Source organism: Rhincodon typus, chromosome 4 (assembly GCF_021869965.1).
Source record: "Rhincodon typus isolate 14 chromosome 4, sRhiTyp1.1, whole genome shotgun sequence".
NCBI lineage: Eukaryota > Metazoa > Chordata > Chondrichthyes > Orectolobiformes > Rhincodontidae > Rhincodon > Rhincodon typus.
In genome coordinates, this window is record NC_063335.1 from 6,424,966 (window position 1) to 6,448,240 (window position 23,275).

The 23,275-nt window shown below is 39.0% G+C and overlaps 1 protein-coding gene across 1 annotated transcript in view; it reads left to right on the forward strand.

Annotated features, from left to right (window-relative positions):
• The window catches only part of LOC109931903 (integrin alpha-9-like), a 153,395-nt gene that overhangs the window by 3,310 nt on the left and 126,810 nt on the right, over positions 1-23,275 (forward strand). The window contains exon 3 of the mRNA XM_048595627.1: positions 7,202-7,283. Coding sequence (XP_048451584.1) covers positions 7,202-7,283 — 82 coding nt within the window. The remainder of the gene's footprint in view (positions 1-7,201; positions 7,284-23,275) is intronic.

The window sequence follows — 23,275 nt, forward strand, 5'->3', positions numbered from 1 at the left end:
GAAGAAGGGTCTAGGCCCGAAATGTCAGACTTCCTGCTCCTCTGATGCTGCTTGGCCTGCTGTGTTCATCCAGCTCTACACCTTGTTATCTAAATACATTAGAAGCCTCTTTGCATCCTCCTCACAACTTACAGATCAATCAAGTATTGTATCATCTGCAAATTCCACACTTGGAATATTGTGTTTAGTTCTGGTCGTCTCATTATAGGAAGGATGTGGATAGTCAGAGACTTTTTCCCAGGGCGGAAATGACTATTACGAGGGGGCATAATTTTAAGGTAATTGGAGGAAGGTACAGGGGAGATGTCAGAGGTAGGTTCTTTACACAGAGAGTCGTGGGTGTGTGGAATGCACTGTCGGCAGTGGTAGTGGAGTCAGATACTTTAGAGACATTTAAACGACTCTTGGATAGGCACATGGATGATAGTATAATGTAGGGTATGCGGGGTAGTTTGATCTTAGTAGGATAATAAGTCGGCACAACATCGTGGGCCGAAGGGCCTGTACTGTGCTGTACTGTTCTATGTTCTAAATTTGGAAATATTATAAATGGCCCCCATGTTTAAATTATTGATACAGATTGTGTACCAGCTGGGACCCAAGCACTGATCCTTGTAGTCTCCCACTGGTCACAGCCTGTGAACTTGAGAATGACCTATTTATTCCTGCACTGTGCTTTCTGCCTGTTAACCAATCCTCAAACCATGCTAGTAGTTTTGCATGATAAACGAATATACCACACATCCACTGGTTTACCCCTTATCAAGTCTTCCAGAAACATCCCCAACAAACTCTATCAGGTTGGTCAAATATTATTTTCTCCTCATAAATCCATGTTAATCCTGTCCAATCACACAATTAGTTCCTAAATATTTTCAAAGACTGTGTCTTTTTATTTTACTGCTTTTTAAAATTGTGGCCTGAAATGAGAAAGAACTTGTTTAAAACTAGTGTTTTGAAGGATTACGGAGAGCTTTGAAAAGCAAGTATCCTGACAGTTCACTTCTCAAGGGCAACTAGGGATGGGCAAGAAATGCTGGCCAGCCAGCGATGCCCACATCCCACAAGTGAGTAGACAAAAAAAGTTACAGCAAGCATTGTGTAAACAGCTGCTGGAGCAAGCAGTAATTGAAGTGCTTATAGTGTTATGTGCTAATGGTTTATGATTTTTACTTGTACCTGGAATCTAATTACCAGAAATAAATAGTAATGCTTGTTAAATACAGAAACCTGGTCCACGATTTATCAATCTGGATCTGAAAATCAGGTGAAATAAGTGAATTTTGCATACTTACTTTGATATTTTTAACTTCTGTGATGACTCTACGAACAGCAGGGCTTGATTCCCAACACTCTACTCCAGTGAATGGTGACAATACCTAGTAATCACATCCATTATAATAGATTCCAGTATTTTACCCAAGTTGTCAAGCTAACAGGTCCGTAATTTCCTGTTTTCTTGCTCTATCCTTTTTTAAACAGTGGGGTTACATTTAAAATCTCCCAAATCTACAGGCACCATTGGAAAATTGATAGAAGTTTGAAAGAGGATCACCAGTGCATCCATTATCTCTGTAGCCATTTACTTCAATACTCTAGAGTGAAGGTCTTCAGCTTCCAAGGATTTGTCAACTTCTGGTTCCATTAATTTCTCCAATACTACATTTTTACTAATACTAATTTTATTCCCCAATCTTGTGAGTCCCATAAATTTTAATTATTTCAGGGAAGTTCTTGAAGACAGACACAAATTACTTATTTAGCTTCACCATTTACTATTACAAAGTCTCTTGTTGCTGCCTCAAATGGACCCACATTTGTATTTGCTAACCTTTTCCTTTTTACATACCTATACAAGCTTTCACAACACATTTTTTATGTTTCTTGATAAACCTTCAAATATGAAACAATCATTTATAATAAAGCATTCTTGATATGGCTGAAATGTCAGAATTCCACGTCTGCTCACTTCTCAGATCATTAATCTTTGCTCATTTACCCTTTCTTAACGTGCAAAAAGTAATTTTCCAACGGGAACCCTCATTCAGTTAGCATTCCCACCAACGATGCAAAATACTTAAAAAGGCCCTTATAGGCTGCTTCATCAAGAAGTGCTTGACAATTTTGTTTTTTTTGGCAGCATGTCGTACATTACAAAAGCATAAACCTGTAATGACATATAATTTCATTGTAGCAATATGATGCACAGTTCCCTATCTTTTTCCAAATTAGAGACAACAAATATCTTTTTGATGTATTATAAATAATGTCCCTTTAATTGTGGTATCCTTTGGTTTACAAAAATAGTCCAAATCTACACTTTAGCACTTTCTGATACCTTCTCTCTAAAAGGAAGGACTGCAGATACTTGAAGCTAGAGTCAGTAAATGTGGGGCTGGAAAAGCACAGCAAGTCAGACAATATCCGAGGAGAAGGAAAGTCAACATTTCGGGTCAAAACCCTTCATCAGTCCTGACGAAGGGTTTTGGACCAAAACATTGACTTTCCTGCTCCTCAAATGCTGTCTGACCTGCTGTGCTTTTCCAGCTCCACATTTATTGATTCTCTCTAAACCTTTTTAACAGCCTATAACCATATCATTTTCTGGTCAAGCATTAAACCAAATGCATTTTTAAACACACATGAAAAAGTGTCGGAACTTTCTCAGGATGAAGGAAATTAGCACATTTAAGTTTCTGAACATTTTGGGAATTTTGTCTTGTAGTAATAGACCACATCTTTACATTGAATAGTAAACAGATTTAAGTTTATACAACAAGTTATATGACTTCAGAATGTCCCAAAGTGCTCTACAACAAAAAAAAGAGTAGTTTTAATAGATAGTCATCGTGGTTGCACTATCAGAATTGTAGCAGCTGGCAATGCAGCACTCCTTTAATATTGAACCAGACTGTCTGTTAAGATTTTTGTGCTCATGTCCTGGAATGGGACATGAATCAACTCACAAAGATAGAACAGTACTCTCAACTTGCCCATTGCTGACACCAAAACAGAAGTAAAATTATTTATTGCACAACATCCCAGCAGGCAATTTACAACACAAACATCAAAATAACTACAATCTTCAGACAGCCCATGCAGATTCTTGTAACAATTGGTAACCAGGTTTAATTTTTTTTAAAAACTCTTAAGTTACACATTAAACATTTTATATGATACCCCAGTATTCAGAATTACCAACAGCGCATTTCAGCCATCACAAATTCTGCATTGCATAAACATTTCTATCTTTAAATTCATTAACAGATTATATTTTTCTCTAATGTGACATTGGTGGTTCAATGTTGAGATCACAATCATGCCTTCACACTTCAAGCTTCAGCTGTGAGGTGCCAATAACTGATTCTAATTTCAAAGATACTTCAAAGATCATATCATTCTGTTAAAAAAAACAACTCTAACACTAGAATACAGGAAATAAGGGCAGATGTACAGTATATCACCCTTCAAGACTGCTGTAAAATTCACAAAGATTTTGGCTGGTCTGAACTTGTACTTCCTACCTATTTCTCATTGCCCTCAACTCTCTATAGTTTCTGTCTTTTTGTTTGTGCTCAATCAGTCAGCTTTCACAGTCTCTCGATACAGATTTCCAAAGATTAACAAATTTGAAAGAAGAAAGTCCTTACCGTCTCTGTTTTGAATGGGTGACCCTAAAACTATTCTGAAACAATGTCAACATCTTCCTTCGACAGTAATTTTCTAACCATAACCCACAATCTGGAAGGATACGAGGATCAGATGTATGGGAGCACCATCACCTGCAAGTTCCCCTTCAAGACACACATTATTCTGAATTCCAATGATATCACTATTCCTTCACAGGAAGGATCTCCCTTCCTGAGACACTGTGGGTGTGTCTACCCCACAAGGAATGCAACAGTGCAAGAACAGAGCTCACCACCAATTTCTCAAAGGCAATTAGGGATGGACAATAAATGTTGGCACACACAACATGCAAAAGAATTTTTTTAAAACTATCTGTGAAACTCCAGAGAATCTTAAGTCTCAATAAGACCATGTCTCATTCCTCTAAATTCCACTGGATATGAGCCCAAGCTGCTCAAACTTTCCTGGTAAGCCAACCACTCATCCAAGGTGAAGCTTCTCTGAACTGCATCGGATGCAATTACATCCTTTTAAGGAAAGAGATCAAAACTCTTCACAGGACTCTAGGTGTGGTCTCACCAATGTCTTGTATGGTTGCAAGAAGACTCACTGCCTTTATATTCCAAACTTCTTGGAATCAGGGGCAACATTCTATTTGCCTTCCTAATTACTTACACCAGCTTAGATGCATATTTCATGTATAAAGACACCCAGATCCCTCTGTTCTGCAGCATTCTGTAGGCTATCTGCTTAAGAGATATTGTTTTTCTTTCTTCATACCAGAGGGGATAAGCTCTCATAATCTGCCATTTTTTTTACCCATTCACAGACCTATCTATAACACTCTAGTCCTTGACATTGAACCAGGAATGTAGTATCTGAGTCATTATCAATATTTACCATTGTTGATATGGATAAAAGCGAGCTTGTATCCCAAACTGTTCATCCCATAACTCCTACCAGGCAACAACCTAAGGGATGAATATTTACTTTAACTACTCTCTTCCTTCTACTACATTTGTAGAAACTCTGTTTTGATATTTCTTGCTTGTTTGATGTTAATCTCTTTTCTCTCTCTATTTTTTTTAGGAATCCATTGCTGATTTATAAAACCTAAACAACCTCCTGGCCAACTGCTAACCTTCACAATAATGTATGCCTTTCCTTTCAATTTGATACCTAAACATACTGAGGTTAGCATTGAATTGTTTATCCTTCTCACAGAGTCTTCTTTTCTCAATGGAGTACAATATTGTTAGGTACTCAAGCTTTACGTCTAAATTAATGGCTGATCAAATCAAATGACATTCTTTTGGCTGTTCAAAATAAATAAAGTACATACCAAACTCAACCAATGTTTACTTTCAAAACCTAAAACAAAAAATCAATGGTTAGAAGTGATCCTGAGATTAGGCAGCTTGAATTGAACAACACTGAGTACACTATTGGCTAAACTAACAACAATTTTGAGATCTTTAGTTGAGCTCATATAATGGCTCATTTCCCCTTACTCGAAGGCAGATACATACATACACATGCAGGGAGTTGTTCTCTGCAAGCCCAAAGAACATGTTCAAGCCTTGCAAATTTACTAATTACCCTGAAGCATGGGATGTTTATAGGTATCCATTGCTTTCTCCATAGCAACATCTCAGCCAGAGTCAAGTTTCTGACCAATCAGCACCTTTTTTTCCTGTAATACATATGGTGATCAGTTGAAATTTGGCATTCTGGTGATTGTCCTGAGGAGTGCAGGATAAAAAACTTCAGCAACATGTCTTCTTTTTCAGTAATATTCAAATTTTATAATACAAAATAATTGTAAAAATATGTAAATATATTAACTGATTCTTATAACTACAAGTGAGCTGAGTTTTTGTGGTATCTGAGCAAAATATAATCCATAAAAAATAATGCTGTGATTTAGTGAAAGGATGTGTAATTTTAAAGCTATCAAAATTCTTTTCCCAAAAGTACATTTCCACCTGTTTACAGTCGAGCAAGTCAGTGAGCTTCTGCAAAAGATTTAATCAACTTAGAGCATCCTGTTGATCTTCAGCATACTTATAAACACTTTGCAAATGTTACTCCTGCACTAAATTAATGGGTGGCCTGAGCAAAACAACACAAGCATTAAAGGATCAATTCACTGGTGAAAGCTGTGCACAGGAGACCCACTCCCAGAACCTGACTTCTGTCTTCAGATCCCCATGTGTCCATTTACAGGGCTGTATGTAGAAGGTCACTGAGAAATGTGAGCTTAATCTTTCTTCTTACTTCCCTAGTTCACTGCCATTTCTTTTGAAGCCCAGGTACTGGCAACCTTCACTACAGATTACTGGGCTGTCATCAGTCAAGAGCTACAATGTTCTGGTCATAATTTAAATAAACTATACATTGCATACAATAGGTAGCGGCGATATACAATACCCCAGGTCACTTTGTTTTGCTTGGAAACATCAAAAGAGCAATTAGGGCCACAATTCTGGCTATGTTTTCCCATTGTGGAAATTCCATTCAACTAGCACGCAACAATTTCAAGTTGCTATCAATTCAATTGACTTTCATTTGTACACAAGCCATTTATTAATTTTTTAAAGATATATCATTTCAAGAATTTTAGTGAAGATATCGATGGAAGCAATCAATAAGTTTTCAGTCATAGTACACCATGATTGTGTCTTTTAAATATTCTAAATACTCCTTTTGACTGGAAGTCAAATTCCATGTCAAAGGAGGTCCCTCAAGCCCACAGCCCAACACAGACCTAAAAGCAGACATTCAGGTTCCCTAACTACATGATTGGGTTAAGGATTCCCAGGGCCTTGCACATCCTTGCACATTCACTTTAGGGTTGCTAACTTGGAGGCATTATCACATGGCCCCTTGCCTCCAAGTGATCCACCCTGTCAAACGGTCTTTCTTCGCTTGCCTCATCTTCAATATTTTTCCAGCTAATAAGCAACGAATCAGCCCATTTTTGCTGATGTTCCTTGAATATTCACATCAGCATCCAGCAGATGAATCCTTAAATCTTGGAGATGCAAGGGCAGTCTTGGAACGTGTGTACTCCAACTACCTCCTTTCTCCCATATGCCAACACCAAAACCACTCAATCCATCAAAACAAAGATAAATTACAAATGGCTGTTGACAGAATTTGGATAATCAACAAATACGAGAGCTTTGTCATTTTCTTTCTCACAGTACTTTTAAATACTGGGTTATTTTGGTCCAACGCTAGATGCACATCATTCTTTACACAGAGAGTGCTGGGTGTGTGGAATGCGCTGCGGCAGTGGTAGTGGAGTCAGATCCTTTAGAGACTTTTAAGCGACTCTTGGATAGGCACGTGGAGGATAGTAAAATGTAGGGTCTGCAGGGTAGACTGATCTTCGTTGGATCATAGGTCGGCACAATATCGTGGGCCAAAGGGCCTGTACTATTCTATGTTCAATGTTCTTCTATTACTGTATTAGTTGGTTCTGGACACAGAGCTCATAGGCCTGTCTGTTCATCTGCACCTGCCTGGTCAGAAGCATATTTTTAGTTTACATTTTTTTCCATAACAGTTGCTCAGCCGCCACCTGTTTCTAGGTCAATAGAAAACAGTAAGCCACATGGTCACACTATCATTCTGGATCTGACCAAAATGTAATTCAAAGAATTTAAAGTATACTGCTAAGACTCAAGTATTCCACGGAATTTAACAAACAGTTAATCTTATACCTCTCAGGATAGAATGGACCAAGCTAAAATTGGAGATAGAGAGCTTTATGAACCTGCGTTCCACACAAGCAACTGTTCAAAGGGGAAATGGTTGACACTCAGGGAACAGCCCAGATCATTTTCAGTGAAGAAAACCAAATGCAAGTGGCACTGTGCTGTTTTGTGACGGTGATATTTCCACAATCAAATGTCACTGCAATGAAAATTATATAACTTAATTCTGCAAATATAGAAAAACCCAAAAAAAAACTGCATCACAGGAATGCTGCTATCCCTTTATTTGAAGAGGATCAAAAGATAGACTTGTGAAAGCAACTAAAATGGTAACATATAGAATTTATAACAATTAGACAATTTATTTTTAATGAAGTTTGAGGTCAGTCCCAATTTTACTGGGGAGCCAGAGCACAATGCATGCACATCCTGAACCTGGTAGTGAATAGGGGACATGGAGATCTCACTGCAGCAAATATGACTGACTGACCTGAACATTCAACAGGCAGATTGGTATTTAGAGAGCATAGCCTCAGGCCCAGTGAGGCAGCTAGTTGTTAATGGGGAAGCAAGTCCTCCAGCCAAGAAAGGCTCATAGGTTCATGGGGGAGATGATGGCCTAGTCGTATTATCACTGGACTGTTAATCCAGAGACCAAGGTAACATTCTGGGGACCTAGGTTCAAATCCCACCATGGCAGATGGTGGAATGTGAATTCAATAAATATCTGGAATTAAGAATCTAATGATGACCGTGAATCCATTGTCGATTGTTGGGAAAAACCCATCTGGTTCACTAATGTCCTTTAGGGAAGGAAACTGCCATCCTTACCTGGTCTGGCCTACATGTGACTCCAGTACCCACAGCAATGTGGTTGACTCTTAACAGCATTCTGGGCAATTAGGGATGGGCAATAAATGCTGCAGCGATGTCCTCATCCCGTGAATGAATGAAGAAAGGAAAAGGTTCAGTCTAGAGCCTGGAGTAGCATTCCTCACATACCATCTTAAAATATAAAGCTTCTCTGTTCAGTTTCTTCCTGTCTACAATCCCCCTTCAGGCAAGTCTGATACAACGGGAAAACCCTTTCCCATTCAACGTTTGGATAAATACTACAATCATTTGCCAATTACTCGATAAGGACTCATGAGCATATATTGAAAAAGTCTCAGCTGTCCTCTTGTGTGTATCCCACTAATCTGCTCAAAAGAACAAGCTAACTTCAGGATGTGGCAGGGAGGCAAAAGCATGAGAAGAGTTTGACTTACCTATTCTAAAGTGACCACTTCTCTCACCTTCTCCACCCCTTCCTACCACCAATGCTTTCTGTCAGGTGAAAGGACTCAAACTGGAGAGTTTATATGAAGCTTATAAACCGAGTTTGTATTAAACAAACACACGAAGGTGTTGCTAATTCATTAGTTTAAAAGCAGAGCTATTAACCAAAAGAGCTGCAGATGCTGTAAATCAGAAACAAAAACAGAAGTTGCTGGAAAAGCTCAGCAGGTCTGACAGCATCTGTGAAGAGTATCTCAATATATCAAAAACAGGGTTCATCAAATAAAGTGAGCTCATAGGCGTGGGCGCTGCTAGTGGGTATGCGCTAGTTCTTTTTTAAACACCGTCAATCTGATATTTCCCCGATTTGAGAACCCTACTGGAGTTGAAACTGGTCACAACATAATGATCAAAGGACAATGCCTTCAAGAAAGAGATGGGTTTTTTTATGACTGTTGTTTATAGATATATCAGATGGTGAAACTCCTGATATGTAAACATGGAACTGACATGGATTATCTCACTCTCCAAATTATAAATCATTTGTTGAACCATATTTCATTAAATTGCATGATCTCAATAAAAACTAACATCACATTTTCTTGCTTTGAGGTCTGCCAGTGAGTTTATACAAATGCACATGTATCTATAATGTATCAAACGTGTTCAACTGCATGTTTTTGTTATTAACTTTTATTACTACATGTAGGATCATAATGTGTGAAGATGTAAACACTGTCTAACGGCAGAGGACATCACAAGAAAAGGGGTGCAGAAACTAGAAGCAGGAGTAGGCCACTCAATCCCTCCAGTTTGCAGTGCCATTCAAATTGGTCATGCTTGATTCATATCTTAATTCCATTTACCCACTTTGATGCCATAACCCTAAATAGCCTCACCTCACACAAAATTCTCCAATTTGCTTTTAAAATTTCCATTAATCTTGCCTTCATAACTTTTTGCTGGAGATACTTCGAAATATCCATCATCTAATGTGTAAGTACTTCCTGAAAGCACTCTGAAAGGCCTCGCTCAAATTTTAATGTTATACCCCCTTGTAATGAACTCCACAAAGAAAACTTTAATTCACTCTGTAATCCAGGCCTCTTAAAATAAAGGCCAATATTCTATTAGCCTTTATTGCTATTTTTTGAACCGGACCACTATCTTTTAATAATGAATAAGAAAGAATAAGATACACAGCTTCATATTAAATGGAGAAATGTATTAGAAACTACAAAAGTAGGGAAAAAAGGAATGACTTTAGAACAGAGATCAAAATACATCTGAGCATTCTAATCATCCTCACCCCCAATTACACTTCAACTATGATGAATGCCATGAAAGAAGAACCAAGAGTAGGATTAGCTCATTTGCATTTGAAAGCATTCAACAACACACACTTTTCAATTTGAGTGACTGAACAAATATCCAGTGTTCTGGGTGCCAGATGTATTCACTTGCGAGGTCACTTTCTAGTTCAGACTAATGGAAACTATTTGAAAGTGTGTACAAAATCATTAAAAATCACAGGAGCAGGTCAGTCATTGGGAATTCTGCAGAAAGTAGCTCTCACTTTCCTCAAAGCCTGTTCACAATCTACAAGGCATAAATCCTACTGGAATGTGCCTTTGCAGAGGAAGTCTGCAGAAAGACGCAGTGGTTTTTGTCAAGGTTCGTACCAAGCAACTCCATGATGCAGGACTATGCACTCTACGGGATGTTCCCCAGGACACACACTAAGACAAACAACTGCGCCTGGAGGACCATCACCTCGGTGAAAGACGCTCTTTGGTCTGCCCAAAATTTCTTGGTCTTCTAGTGCAAGGAGCTGAGCTCAACCAGGTATTGCAAACTGGCATATTCCAAGGTCCAGGACCACGTATTGAGTGGTGCACTGCAGCTTGGGGCAGCTGCCAACAAGGTACAGTGGGAAAAGACCACCATCTAAGGTCTTTCTGCCAAAGTTAAATGGGGACCTAATCAGTTATCAGACCCTCCTGTTGCCATATAGATGTAAATATAATCTTGTACCAAGTAAGACTTGCTTTTTTTTTGCTGGATAGAGTCAAACTCCAATGCTTGCTTCTTCATATATTACTGTAGAGTAACTATATTCTTAAGAATATATTTGTACACATATAAAGTATATTTTTCAAATTTAAAAAAATCAGTAATGTGAGGAAAAACTCTCCAGTTGCCTAGCTGGTAGCAGCTCCAACAACACTCAAGAAGCTTGACACCATTAAGGACAAAACATCCTGCTTGACTGGCACCATATCCACAAACATTCACTCCCTTCACTGCTGATGCACAGTAGTAGTAGTGTGCACCATCTGAAATACGTACCACAGAAATTCACCAAGACTCCTTAGACAGCACCTTCCAAAATTATAACCTCTATCTCCGAGTAGAAAATGTGCATCAGATGCATGGGAACACCACCATATGCACGGTCCCTCCAAGTCATACAACATCCTGATGTGAAACCATACCACTTGGTCAAAACCCTGGGTCGCCTGATAGCTTTGTGGGTGTCCCTACACCTGTAGGATGGCAGCAGGTCAAGAAGGATATTATTAAGCTGAAGACAGATCAGAATAGATTTACCAGGATGTTGCTGGGAATGGAGGGTTTGAGTTATAAAGAAAGGATGGATAGGCTGGGACGTTTTCAATGGAACGTAGAAAGTTGAGAGGTGACATTTCAGAGGCTTATAAAATCATGTGAGGTATAGATAAGGTTAATGGTAGAAGTCTTTTCCCTAGGATGGGGATTTCAAGACTAGGGAATATACTTTTAAGGTGAAAGGAGAGAGATTTAAAAAAGACATGAGGGGCAAATATTTTACACAGAGGATGGTTTGTGTGTGGAATGAGCTTCCTGAGGAAGTGCTGGATGTAGGCACAGTTACAATGTTTAAAAGACACTTAGATAGAACATAGAACATAGAACATTACAGCGCAGTACAGGCCCTTCGGCCCTCGATGTTGCGCCGACCTGTGAAACCAATCTGAAGCCCATCTAACCTAAACTATTCCATTATCATCCATATGTTTATCCAATGACCATTTAAATGCCCTTAAAGTGGGCGAGTCTACTATTTTTGCAGGCAGGCCATTCCACGCCCTTACTACTCTATCAAGTCATCTCTTAACCTTCTTCTCTCTAACGAAAACAGCCTCAAGACCCTCAGCCTCTCCTCATAAGACCTTCCCTCCATACCAGGCAACATCCTGGTAAATCTCCTCTGCACCCTTTCCAATGCTTCCACATCCTTCCTATTATGCGGTCACCAGAACTGTATGCAATACTCCAAGTGCGGCCGCACCAGAGTTTTGTACAGCTGCAACATGACCTCATGGCTCCGAAACTCAATCCCTCTACCAATAAAACCTAACATTCTGTATGCCTTCTTAACAACGCTATCAACCTGGGTGGCAACTTTCAGTGATCTATGCACATGGACACCGAGATCTTTCTGCTCATCCACACTACCAAGAATCTTACCATTAGCCTAGTACTCTGTATTCCTGTTACTCCTTCCAAAGTGAATCACCTCACACTTTTCTGCATTAAACTCCATTTGCCACCTCTCAGCCCAGCTCTGCAGCTTATCTATGTCCCTCTGTAACCTGCAACATCCTTCCGCACTATCCACAACTCCACCAACTTTGGTGTCATCCGCAAATTTACTAACCCATCCTTCTACACCCTCATCCAGGTCATTTATAAAAATGACAAACAGCAGTGGCCCCAAAACAGATCCTTGAGGTACACCACTAGTAACTGAACTCCAGGATGAACATTTCCCATCAACCACCACCCTCTGTCTTCTTACAGCTAGCCAATTTCTGATCCAAACCGCTAAATCACCCTCAATCCCATGCCTCCGTATTTTCTGCAATAGCCTACCATGGGGAACCTTATCAAACGCTTTACTGAAATCCAAATACACCACATCAACCGCTTTACCCTCATCCACCTGTTTGGTCACCTTCTCGAAGAACTCAATAAGGTTTGTGAGGCACGACCTACCCTTCACAAAACCGTGTTGACTATCCCTAATCAAATTATTCCTTTCTAGATGATTATAAATCCTATCTCTTATAATCCTTTCCAACACTTTACCCACAACCGAAGTAAGGCTCACTGGTCTATAATTACCAGGGTTGTCTCTACTCCCCTTCTTGAACAAGGGGACAACATTTGCTAGTCTCCAGTCTTCTGGCACTATTCCTGTAAACAATGACAACATAAAGATCAAAGCCAAAGGCTCTGCAATCTCCTCTCTAGCTTCCCAGAGAATCCTAGGATAAATCCCATCCGGCCCAGGGGACTTATATATTTTCACACCTTCCAGAATTGCTAACACCTCCTCCTTATGAACCTCAATCCCGTCCAGTCTAATAGACTGTATCTCAGTATTCTCCTCGACTACATTGTCTTTTTCCTGTGTGAATACTGACAAAAAATATTCATTTAGCACCTCTCCTATCTCTTAGGACTCCACGCACAACTTCCCACTACTGTCCTTGACTGGCCCTAATCTGACTCTAGTCATTCTTTTATTCCTGACATACCTATAGAAAGCTTTAGGGTTTTCCTTGATCCTACATCCTAAGTACATGATTGGAAAGGTTTGGAGGGATATGGGCCAGGAGCAGGCAGGTGGGACTGGTTTAGTTTGGGATTATGTTTAGCATGGTCTGGTTGGACCGAAGGGTCTGTTTCTGTGCTACATGACTCTATGACCACTATCTTATCCAGGGCAATAAAGGGATCAGCAATTAATGCTGGTCTAGCCTGTCAAACCCACACCCCATGAATGAATTTTTGTGTCCTGGACAGTTTCGAGTTTCTTGCGTGATGCTAGAGCAATACTTATCCAGACCAGAGGACAGAATTCTATCACAGTCCTGATTTGTGTCTTATGGATGATGACCAGAATTGGGGAAACAGTTACTTGCCACAGAATTCTAACTTCTGACCTGTTCTTGTAACTACAGTATTTAAAATCACTCCAGTTAATTTTCTAGGCAAAGGTCCTGGGTATTGATAGTGGGCAATTCAATGAGGTAATGCCATATAAAGTCAAGGAGTGATGGTTAGATTCTCTCTTATTGGAGATGGCCATCACCCCTGGCACTTGTGTGATGCAAATGCTACTAAAATTTCTCAACAAAAAGCTGGATGTTGTCTAAGATGTTCACCACATTGTGCACAGTCTTTTTCTAATTCTTCTTTTGCTAATATGTATCACTTAAACAGGTCGCAGTTGAATTAGGGAAAGTGCACTAACCAGTTTCTGTTACCACTACTGTCAATTACAAGAAATTAATTACTTGTTTACAAGGGCTCCATTTAGAAACAAACGGAATGAAGGGCATGATAAACGGAATGATAGTAGTTGCCTGCAATCAACTTCATATAAACTATCCAACAAACATGAAAGTAGATCAAATATTTCCTTCTCTCTCTCTCTCACTCACACACTCACTCACACACTCACTCACACACTCACTCACACACTCACACACTCACTCACACACTCACTCACACACTCACTCACACACTCACTCACACACTCACTCACACACACACGTGAGGTGGTTGATGACATAATCAGATCAAGTGCATCACACTATTGAGCCTGGCACAGGAGGCTTGAATTAACATTAAAGTAATTTCAGAATATTGAAAGAATTCATTCCGCATGGGTTCACAGCTACATGGCAGCACAGAGATCAATGCAGTTTGGAGAATTAGACCCAAAACATTAGCCGTGACATCAATCAGGGACTGAGCTGCATTATTAGTGGAATTGCATTATCATGTATGCATGTCCAATGATGCCTGGGACTCTGTGGATTGCCTCAAGGGAAATTTGTTCTTCCCGTCCTTTGGTACTTTGATAGAATCAGGCAGGTTTGGGAATGCTTTGAAAAACACACTTTGTTTTACAGTTTGTGAACTTTGGGGGAAACTTGCTGAGGAGGTTGGAATATTCTGACTGCTAAGTGTTACCTGGTTTCATGACATCAAATGTCATTACTAGTTGTTGTGATACAAGTTAGATATTATTTACTGCAATGACTGATTAAAGTCAGCTATCCTCCAAAGGTACGTTATGGTTACATTGATCAGTAATGTGTAAGCATTGAGATTCATTACAACATTATACTAATACACATTCAGAACTGAAATTCATACTGCTTGGGAACCTTAATATCCTGTCATGAAGTTATTTAAGAGTGCATAATCCTTTAAGTTTGAAACAAATGATCTTGAAGCTTTTCCTTAGATTAAAAACAATTGACTCTAGATTATTTCAATTGGCAGGACATCTGATAAAGCTGAGAAAAGGAAGGATCATCATTTTGCAGTTACAAAATGTTAGATTGTCTGAAGATGTAATAGTTTATTTTGTACAGTTGGGCCTTTATGGATGCGTCACTGATTTTCAAAGGCTACAGAACCACATACTTCAGGAGGGAGCTGAGCTCACAGTTAGAATAATTGTTTTGAGAGGCAACTAAAGGACTTCTTAAAGTGTAGCATTAATGGACTCAAGGGTTTGGGGATAGTGTAGTGGCATGGATAGAGAATTGGTTGGCAGAAAGGAAACAATGAGTAGAAATAAATAAATCTTTTTCTGAGTAGCAGCCACTGATTAGACGGGTACACAGGGATCAGTATTTGCACCACACCTACTCACAATATGTATTATCAATTTATATGAAGGACTAAATGTAATATCTCCACGTTTACAGATGTCACAAAGCTTGGCAGGAGGAGGATGAAGATTTTCTTCAGTGTGATTTGAATAAGTTGAGTAAGTGGGCAAATGCATGGAAGATGAAACATTATGTGGGTAAATGTGAAGTTATTCACTTTGGTAGCAAAAAGAAAAACAGGAAGGCAGATTATCTGAATGGCAATAGATTGGGAAAGGGGAGGTGCAATGAGACCTGAGTGTTCAATTATAGCAGTCGTTGAAAATAAGCCAACAGGTGCAGCAGGCAGTGAAAAAAAGCAAATGGTATGTTAGCCTTCACAGCTGAACGGCCAACTCCTGTTCCTTCTTTTTATGATTCTATGTTTCTATATTTAGCCACCTTTACTGTAACTGCATGACAACTTGAGAGAATTTACAATTTTTCGTTGGTTGGGCTTTCTTTTCTACTATGAATGGCTGCATTACTCACTAACAACTCTCCTGGATTGTGCTGGACGTGTATTTTTAATATCCTTTTCAAAAGGATTCTGATTGCTATTACCTACATTCTGCACTGGTGACTACACTTCTGAAGTCCTTTGTTGGCCATAAGCTGCTTTGGGACATAGAGTTTCAAAATAGCGCTAGACAAGTTATTTCTTTCTCGTTGGACCCCAGATAATTTTATACATTGCTCCTGTTCAGACTCTGCTTAGTATGTATAATTTTAAGACAACTGCAATTCAGCCATGAAATCCCATGAATATTAAAATTTAGAACTACTTATGACTTGTCATATCATGAAGCATAGTATAATCCTGGAAATGCAACATGTAGCAAGTCATAAAATTTTCAATTAAATATTTAAATACAAACCAAAGACAAAAGCAAAATACTACAGATCTTGGATATCTGAAATAAGAGCAAAAATAGCTGGAAATGCTCAACAGGTCAGGCAGCATCTGTTGTGAGAAACAGAGTTGATGTTTCAGGTCAATGACCTTCCCACAGCACTCAGAAGGTCCTTGGTCCTGATACATGAACTCTGTCTCTTTCCATGGATGCTACCTTAAACACAAATCACTTTGCAGAAAATGAGACTTGGTTTTCAGGGAGCTATTAAAAATAAAGACCTGCACGTATCAAATGACCGCCTCTCAACTGGCTCAGTCCCTACAGAAAGCAACTATCTCATTGAACAGAGAAGCCATGTTGTAAAGTGAATAGTCTATTAATTTTTGTATTAGTGTTGAGGTATGCAGGTAAATGCTGAGGAGTGCACTACACAATGAATGCCAAACTGAACCCAAAACATTAACTCTTTTTTCTCTCCACAGATGTTGCCAGACCAGCTGAGTTTCTCCAGCAATTTCTGCTTTTGCAGCAATCAGTCTCTCACCAGTATTTTTCCCTCCCTTACATTTACCATTTGTTAGTTTGTTCTGTTGGAATTTTATTTGTCTGGAACTTTGGAATCATTTGGAACATTGCTGTCTTATCCATGAATAGTTACTAAATCAAGTATTCCCAGGGTCTGTTCTTTTACTTGGCTGTACCATTTTGGAGCCTTCATTCTATCACAGGCAGTAATCTCTCATCAATTCGATTCCAAATACCTTGAAATACTAATAACAAAAAGCAAGATTACACAATAAGTCCATTAACTCACCAGCCTCAATCGATCCTCTCAAGCTTACACAGCCTGACTCACTACCTACTATGCAACCTGGTGAGGGAAAGTGTCCTCCCATTTTTAGCTGCCTTAATTTGCACATATCTCTAAAGAGGAGTTTCTTAAAGGGTTATACTCTCAGGGATCAGAGGCTTTATCAGCTGGCTGACCAATCCTCAAGCACCCTGCTATAGTTTGTAACTTTTGTGAGGTTTGTTCCCTGTTTTTCTCCAGTCCTCAAGTCTCAGCCGCATTCAAAAGTCTAGGCATCATGTACCTCTTACCACTGGCCTGAGTGAATTGCTAGGAAGTTCAGTTACCAACTGGGCAAGTCTCATAATCTGATCAGACCAATTTTCTCACAGGAGGAGTTTATAGCCTCTGCATGGCTACTCAACATTTCATACAGTTAGATTCATGTTTGTGCAGATTGGGGCACTATTTGATGAGATGACTCCTCCAATGGAAAAAGAGCGGAAAAGAAGTCACAATGGAATTTAGTACATCAGACAAGTCTATAAAGGCAGGGTGTTGCTAAGAGATCATCATCTTACCAGGATGCTACCATTGCCTTCAGTCTGTCGAGACAGACTAACACCCATCCACTCGTTGTCCCTGTTCTCTCTGCAAGTTTTACCACAAGTCTTTCCCCGTTGATTACCTGAGAAATTCAAGAACAGTTGTTACACTCCATGTTAGTCCTAATAATGACAAATTACTGCCAATCAAAACATGGCGAAACAAACAAATGACATTTGGATAAATGCACCAGGACCATCAAAAATTATCAACTTTAAAATAGAATATCCCATTCATCCCATGTAGATTGAACATTCTTAGTGTCACAACAACAATATGAACATTGCCTATTCTTCACATAATGGTATGGTCTTAGTGAATGGACTAAAATTTACCCCACTAATTGAAAATTGTGTTTGTTCAAAAAAATCTGGTTTCCCAATCACTTGGACTGAACAATTTTAATAATACAGCAAAATGGAAATTTAGTGGAAAATAGAAAACAAATGATCAGATAATTCACACAAGTTAACTAAAACCATAAACATCACAACAACAAAATCAACATAGGGTCTTTTTCTAAGCCATGGCCCACAGAAAAGAAGCTTGGGATAAATTCTCAAATGGCTTATGGCAATGGAAGGACTGAGGAAAGGATAAAATCAAAACAAATTCAAAAAGCTCTTCTTTGAGGATTAGGGCAAAACCAAAGAAATCAAATATTTAGAAGTGTTGGTTACTTTTATTTTGAAATGTTACAAAGCCATATTATGTGAAAGAATGGATTGATATAAAATTAGGCTCTTACAATATAAAAGGGAGCTTGGTTAACCAAATATGCTCATACTCGCCCTTTGAGGTTGCTATCCAATTACTACCATAATTCTGCTCTTTTCCCATAGTTCTGCAAATGTTTTCTTTACAAATGTACATCCTACTCCCCATCAGCTGGGAGGTCAGGTGTAGTAAGATCAGCACCCTTAAAGGAGCCAATAGCACCAGCATTAAGGCCATGACCATCTACAAACAACTCGGCTGGACCAATCATGTACTTAGGATGCCCAAGGCCCAATTACCAATGTCAAACTTCTTTGTCCAGCTCAAGGAAGACACTCGAACAAGAGGAGGACAAAGTAAGCACTTCAAAGGCTTCCTTCAAGAAATGCAATGTTAGATATCAATGAGTGCAAGATCCCCATTTAGAAGAAATTGATTTGGAGGAAACTACTGTATGGAGGGACACATTATTTGAGAACACCAGTCAGCAAGAGGAAGTACAGAAAGGAACCGGAGAAAGGAATGCTAATGATCTCCCAGAAACACTTGCCAGACGTGCAGTTGGAGATGCAGCTCTAGGATCACGTTTATCAGCCACGCAGACTCTCAGAAGCTATAATCTATAAAATGGAATTTCCTAGGTGGATAGTCATACTTATTCTCAAGTGACTGCCAACAACAATATCCAATTCACTTTCGAAAATTATTGAATTTTCTTTCAATCCAGATTTTGACAACTCACTGTAAAAAGTAATTTTTCAAGCCTTGGTTCTTTATCAAATTATCTTAAGTCTGGTTTTCAACCACCTTCCAATTGGAAACCACTTCTTCATATCTACTCAATCAAACCATTGATGGTTTTGAACACCAGAATAAAATGACTCCTTAGCCTTCCCTGCTCTGATGAGAGCAATCACAGGTTCTCTCGTCTCTCCACACATCTGACATCCCTCAAACTTAATCCCATTCTAGTAAATCTGCTTTGCATTTTTCCAAAGACTTGGCATTCTTTTTGCAGTAGTGTATAGAATTAAACATAATAATCCAGCTTAGGCCCAACAAGTGATTATTGCAGGTTTACTTACTTTTGTATCTTTTGCCTTAATTATAACAGATCAATCAATTTGGCCTGCTATCTTCAAAGACTTATGAATGATATCTGCATTTTGTATTTATATATTATCTTTAACATCATTGATATATCCTTAAGCACTTCAGAGCCACTTATTTTATAAATGTAGTTATGTAGACAAGAACGGCTGTCAATTTATACACAGAATGGAATTGCTAATCTTCTGAAGTCACCAGGAGTTAAAGATTAACAGCATGGTGTGTCTACACACTATGACCGCAGCAATTCAAGAGAGCTCACATTACTCTCTCAAGGGCAACTAGAAATGAGCACTAAATGCTGGCCAGCCAGCAATGCCCACGTTCCATGATTGAATCTTTAGAAAATTCTAGTCCTCCAGATTTGAAGTCTTATTGATTGTTTGCTGTATCTGTTCATGGTATTTAATGATGTATTAACCTGGATCTCCCCCATGAATCTCTTTGGAACTGCATCGCTTCTAACTTATCACTCTTTCAAAAATTTTTAGGCCCATTGTTTATTGATTCATTCACTCCAGTTTTGCCCATTAACATATCATTAAGTCTGTGCTTTGATCAACACAGATTATAATTCTGCCCATATAGATACTTGTGTCATCAGCAATTTAGGATATGTGGCTTTCTACCTCATTATCTTTGTTGTAAATACATTCACTTCATAGTTGAGGCCCCAGTGCAGACCCTCACAGAACACCAAATATGTTGCCAAACAGAGAGTTTCTGTTCACTATCCCTACTGTCTGGCTCCAGCTGTTCAGCTTATTTCTCAACTAGGTCAGCAACTGCATTCAATTCCATGAGCTTCAGCTTTAGCTAACAGTCTCAAGAAGGACTTTCCATTGGACTTCTGGAACCCCATATGTACTAACATCTGGTTACATTCTTCTGCCCTCTACTTTAGGCACCTCTTCAAGGGGTGACTTCCAATTGAGTAAAAAAAACAAAGCTGTACTCCAATATTTTGCCTCATTTCCCACTGACTAATTCTGATCTTAAGTGTAGGCACAGTAGAATTTAGCAGGACCATCAGAAGTTCCAAAACACACAGGACAATGGCAAATACCATCTTGGGAATTGAGCTGCTGAAACCATAGGGGTTGCATTATGCAACAGTGTTAGGAAGAATGAAGAATTCTAGATGAACATGGGTGTGTATAGATCTTGAATGGTAAACCTAGTTTATTCACTTGATATGTATACGTGTTATTCTGTCTCTCTTCCTCATCTGCATGTTCTTGATTCCTGGCTGGCAACTGGCCTTTCCAGAAGCAAGCAAGGTTAGTATTTGTCAATCTCAGCTCCTTAGTTAGGCCCCATATCCATCCACTATCTCCAACCCCCATGGGGGTGATCAAGTCTCAGAGACTAGAAATTCTCTCTTTCACTCTGTTTCTTATCCAAAAAGGATGAAAAGGTTTATTAGTTATCTCTGCTGCTCTGCAAAATTGAAGTCATTTTTATTTATCTGATGGGTTAATTTACTGTTCTGGAATTCTTTTTCCCCCTGAAATACATGTTTACTTACTTTCTGAAATATGCTCACCAGCACCAAGTGAGACAAAAATTGAAATGAAGCCCTCCAACTGAAAAAGGTTGGACAAGGTTGCTGTAGAGGGCTACAAGTCTTTTTAGCCTCTATCCTTAATTGGAAGCTGAACATGTCTTCTGGTCACTAATTGGCTGATCAAGTGAAAATCACTGTTGGGTGACTGCTGGGTGTATGCGTTGGGATCCTCGTTTGACCTTAGTTTCAGGAATTGAGGGTCTCACTGATATGAACCTGCAACCTGGCAAAATGGCAACAAAATTTCTTGGAATTCTTTGACCAAGTTCCACTCACACATATGCAAATATGAGAGTTTTCTCCCAGATGAAGATTACAATATACAAATTGATTTGTTTCTACCAACTTAAGGAAATTGAGATTACGAGCCTACGGGATGTACAATTCTCTTTAGAACACAAGGGGTAAAGAGACCAATCCTTCCCCTTAAGAAATTAGATATGAGAAGCAGGGTTTTCATGTACCTGGATAATAACTAAAATCTTATCATGATTAACCCAGGTTTGTTAAATGTACTAAGTAGCTTCTCCTATTTGGTATTATCTGTGAGGATAGATTTCATTATGTGAACTTAGTACTGGATGGAAAGAACTACAAATCACCAATGTCACAAAATACAGATATTCAGAATAAAAACATGCAGAAAAAATGTTCCTTTTTAGAACTATTAGTGTAATCTCGTTATCCAAATCAGTGGGCCATCAGTTGCTCCAGTGCCTGCATGTACTGAACTAGGGTTAGCATTAAAGTGCTGTTGCTAAAAGATACATAATCTGGTAGCCATGTGTAGTGATTGGAAGAAGGACCAGGTGGACCTCATTGACAATGAGTCCTTTGATTTTGGGTTGTTCACCTGGGCCAATCAGGGAGCCCTAGCTGATAGATATAAACAGGGGATTTAGAGAGTCTCCTCACACTAGGGACTGGCTCTGAGCAAGCTAGTCAGAGACCATGTACTGTGCGCACATAAATAAAAGGTGACTTGGTGACAGGATATCTGCCTTCTTGGAGTTATTTCACTATGGCACTGAATTGGCACCACAGAAGTCACCACAGCATAGTAATAAATTCAATCATTTCTGCATTGGCAGAGGTAAATAACCATGGAGTTGACTGGATGGCTATAGAAAACAAAATGGTTCACTAATATCCTTCCAGAGGATTTGTTATCCATAGCTTGGCTGCAATCACATATAATATGATCATTTGTAATTCCTATAGGACAAATAGAGATAGTTCTTCATCATTGTTACCCATATTCCAACAACAATCCTTAAAATAGATCATCAGTAATTATTTGCTTGATTGCAACACAAATGATGTATGTGAGGAAAAATAAATTAAATATATCAAAAGCAATATACTTTTCATTCCCTCAGGTCATCCAATAAATCCTGCTTTATTCTGGAGGAACCATCATAACAGTAGAGGAGTACTTGTACCCAGTTCCAGCTCCAAGGAAAGGTTCTTAGAAGATTGTATCCCAGCTGTTTCAGGAGCTCAATTTGCTCACGAACACCTTGAAAGGTGATGATGCCCCTTTCATAGCAGATTAAGCCAAGTGAACATAACTGAATAAAGTCAGAGTCTCATGTATACAAGGTGTTGACAGTTAATTCAGGCTTTACACAACATGCCCTGAAGAGTGGTAAGATTCAGCACAAAACCTTTTCTTTGAAAGCAAAATTAAGAAGCTTCAGGCATTCAGTATATCCATGTTATAAAATGTTCTGATAAATCTCTGTGTTTAATAAACATGTTTACAATATATTTCCTATGTTCTTGTACCTTTAGTAATAAAAGATGCCAGGCTGATGATGGGATCATTTAGCCTCCTGTGGAAGGGGGTGGGTCCCAGGTTCACTGGCCTGTGATGTCTGTTCAGATTTCATTTTCATACAGTCCTCCAATTTAAATGCATCCTCAAGGATGCAAACCCCTGCAGTTTTGACCAAAGTGGCTCCTGTATGTGTGGACTTATTATGAACCTAACATCGCATCCAAATCAGCCCAGGAAACTTTGTTGAATTCCTTTTCCTTATAACAATGCTGTAGGATTGTCAAATGATCAGGGATAATGCTCTATATGGTAATGGAACGATTGTGCTGATCATGTGTTCATATAAGTACCCAATTCTGAGAGTGATGATTAGTTCCTCCACAGTGACTGATATAAGCAAAAGCAGCACATATTCAGAACCCTGGTTATAACCATTAAGTTTGCCTCAGCAGAAACGGATCTCAGCTCAAAACTCAAAAGTCCTTTCCTCTGCTTGGAAACA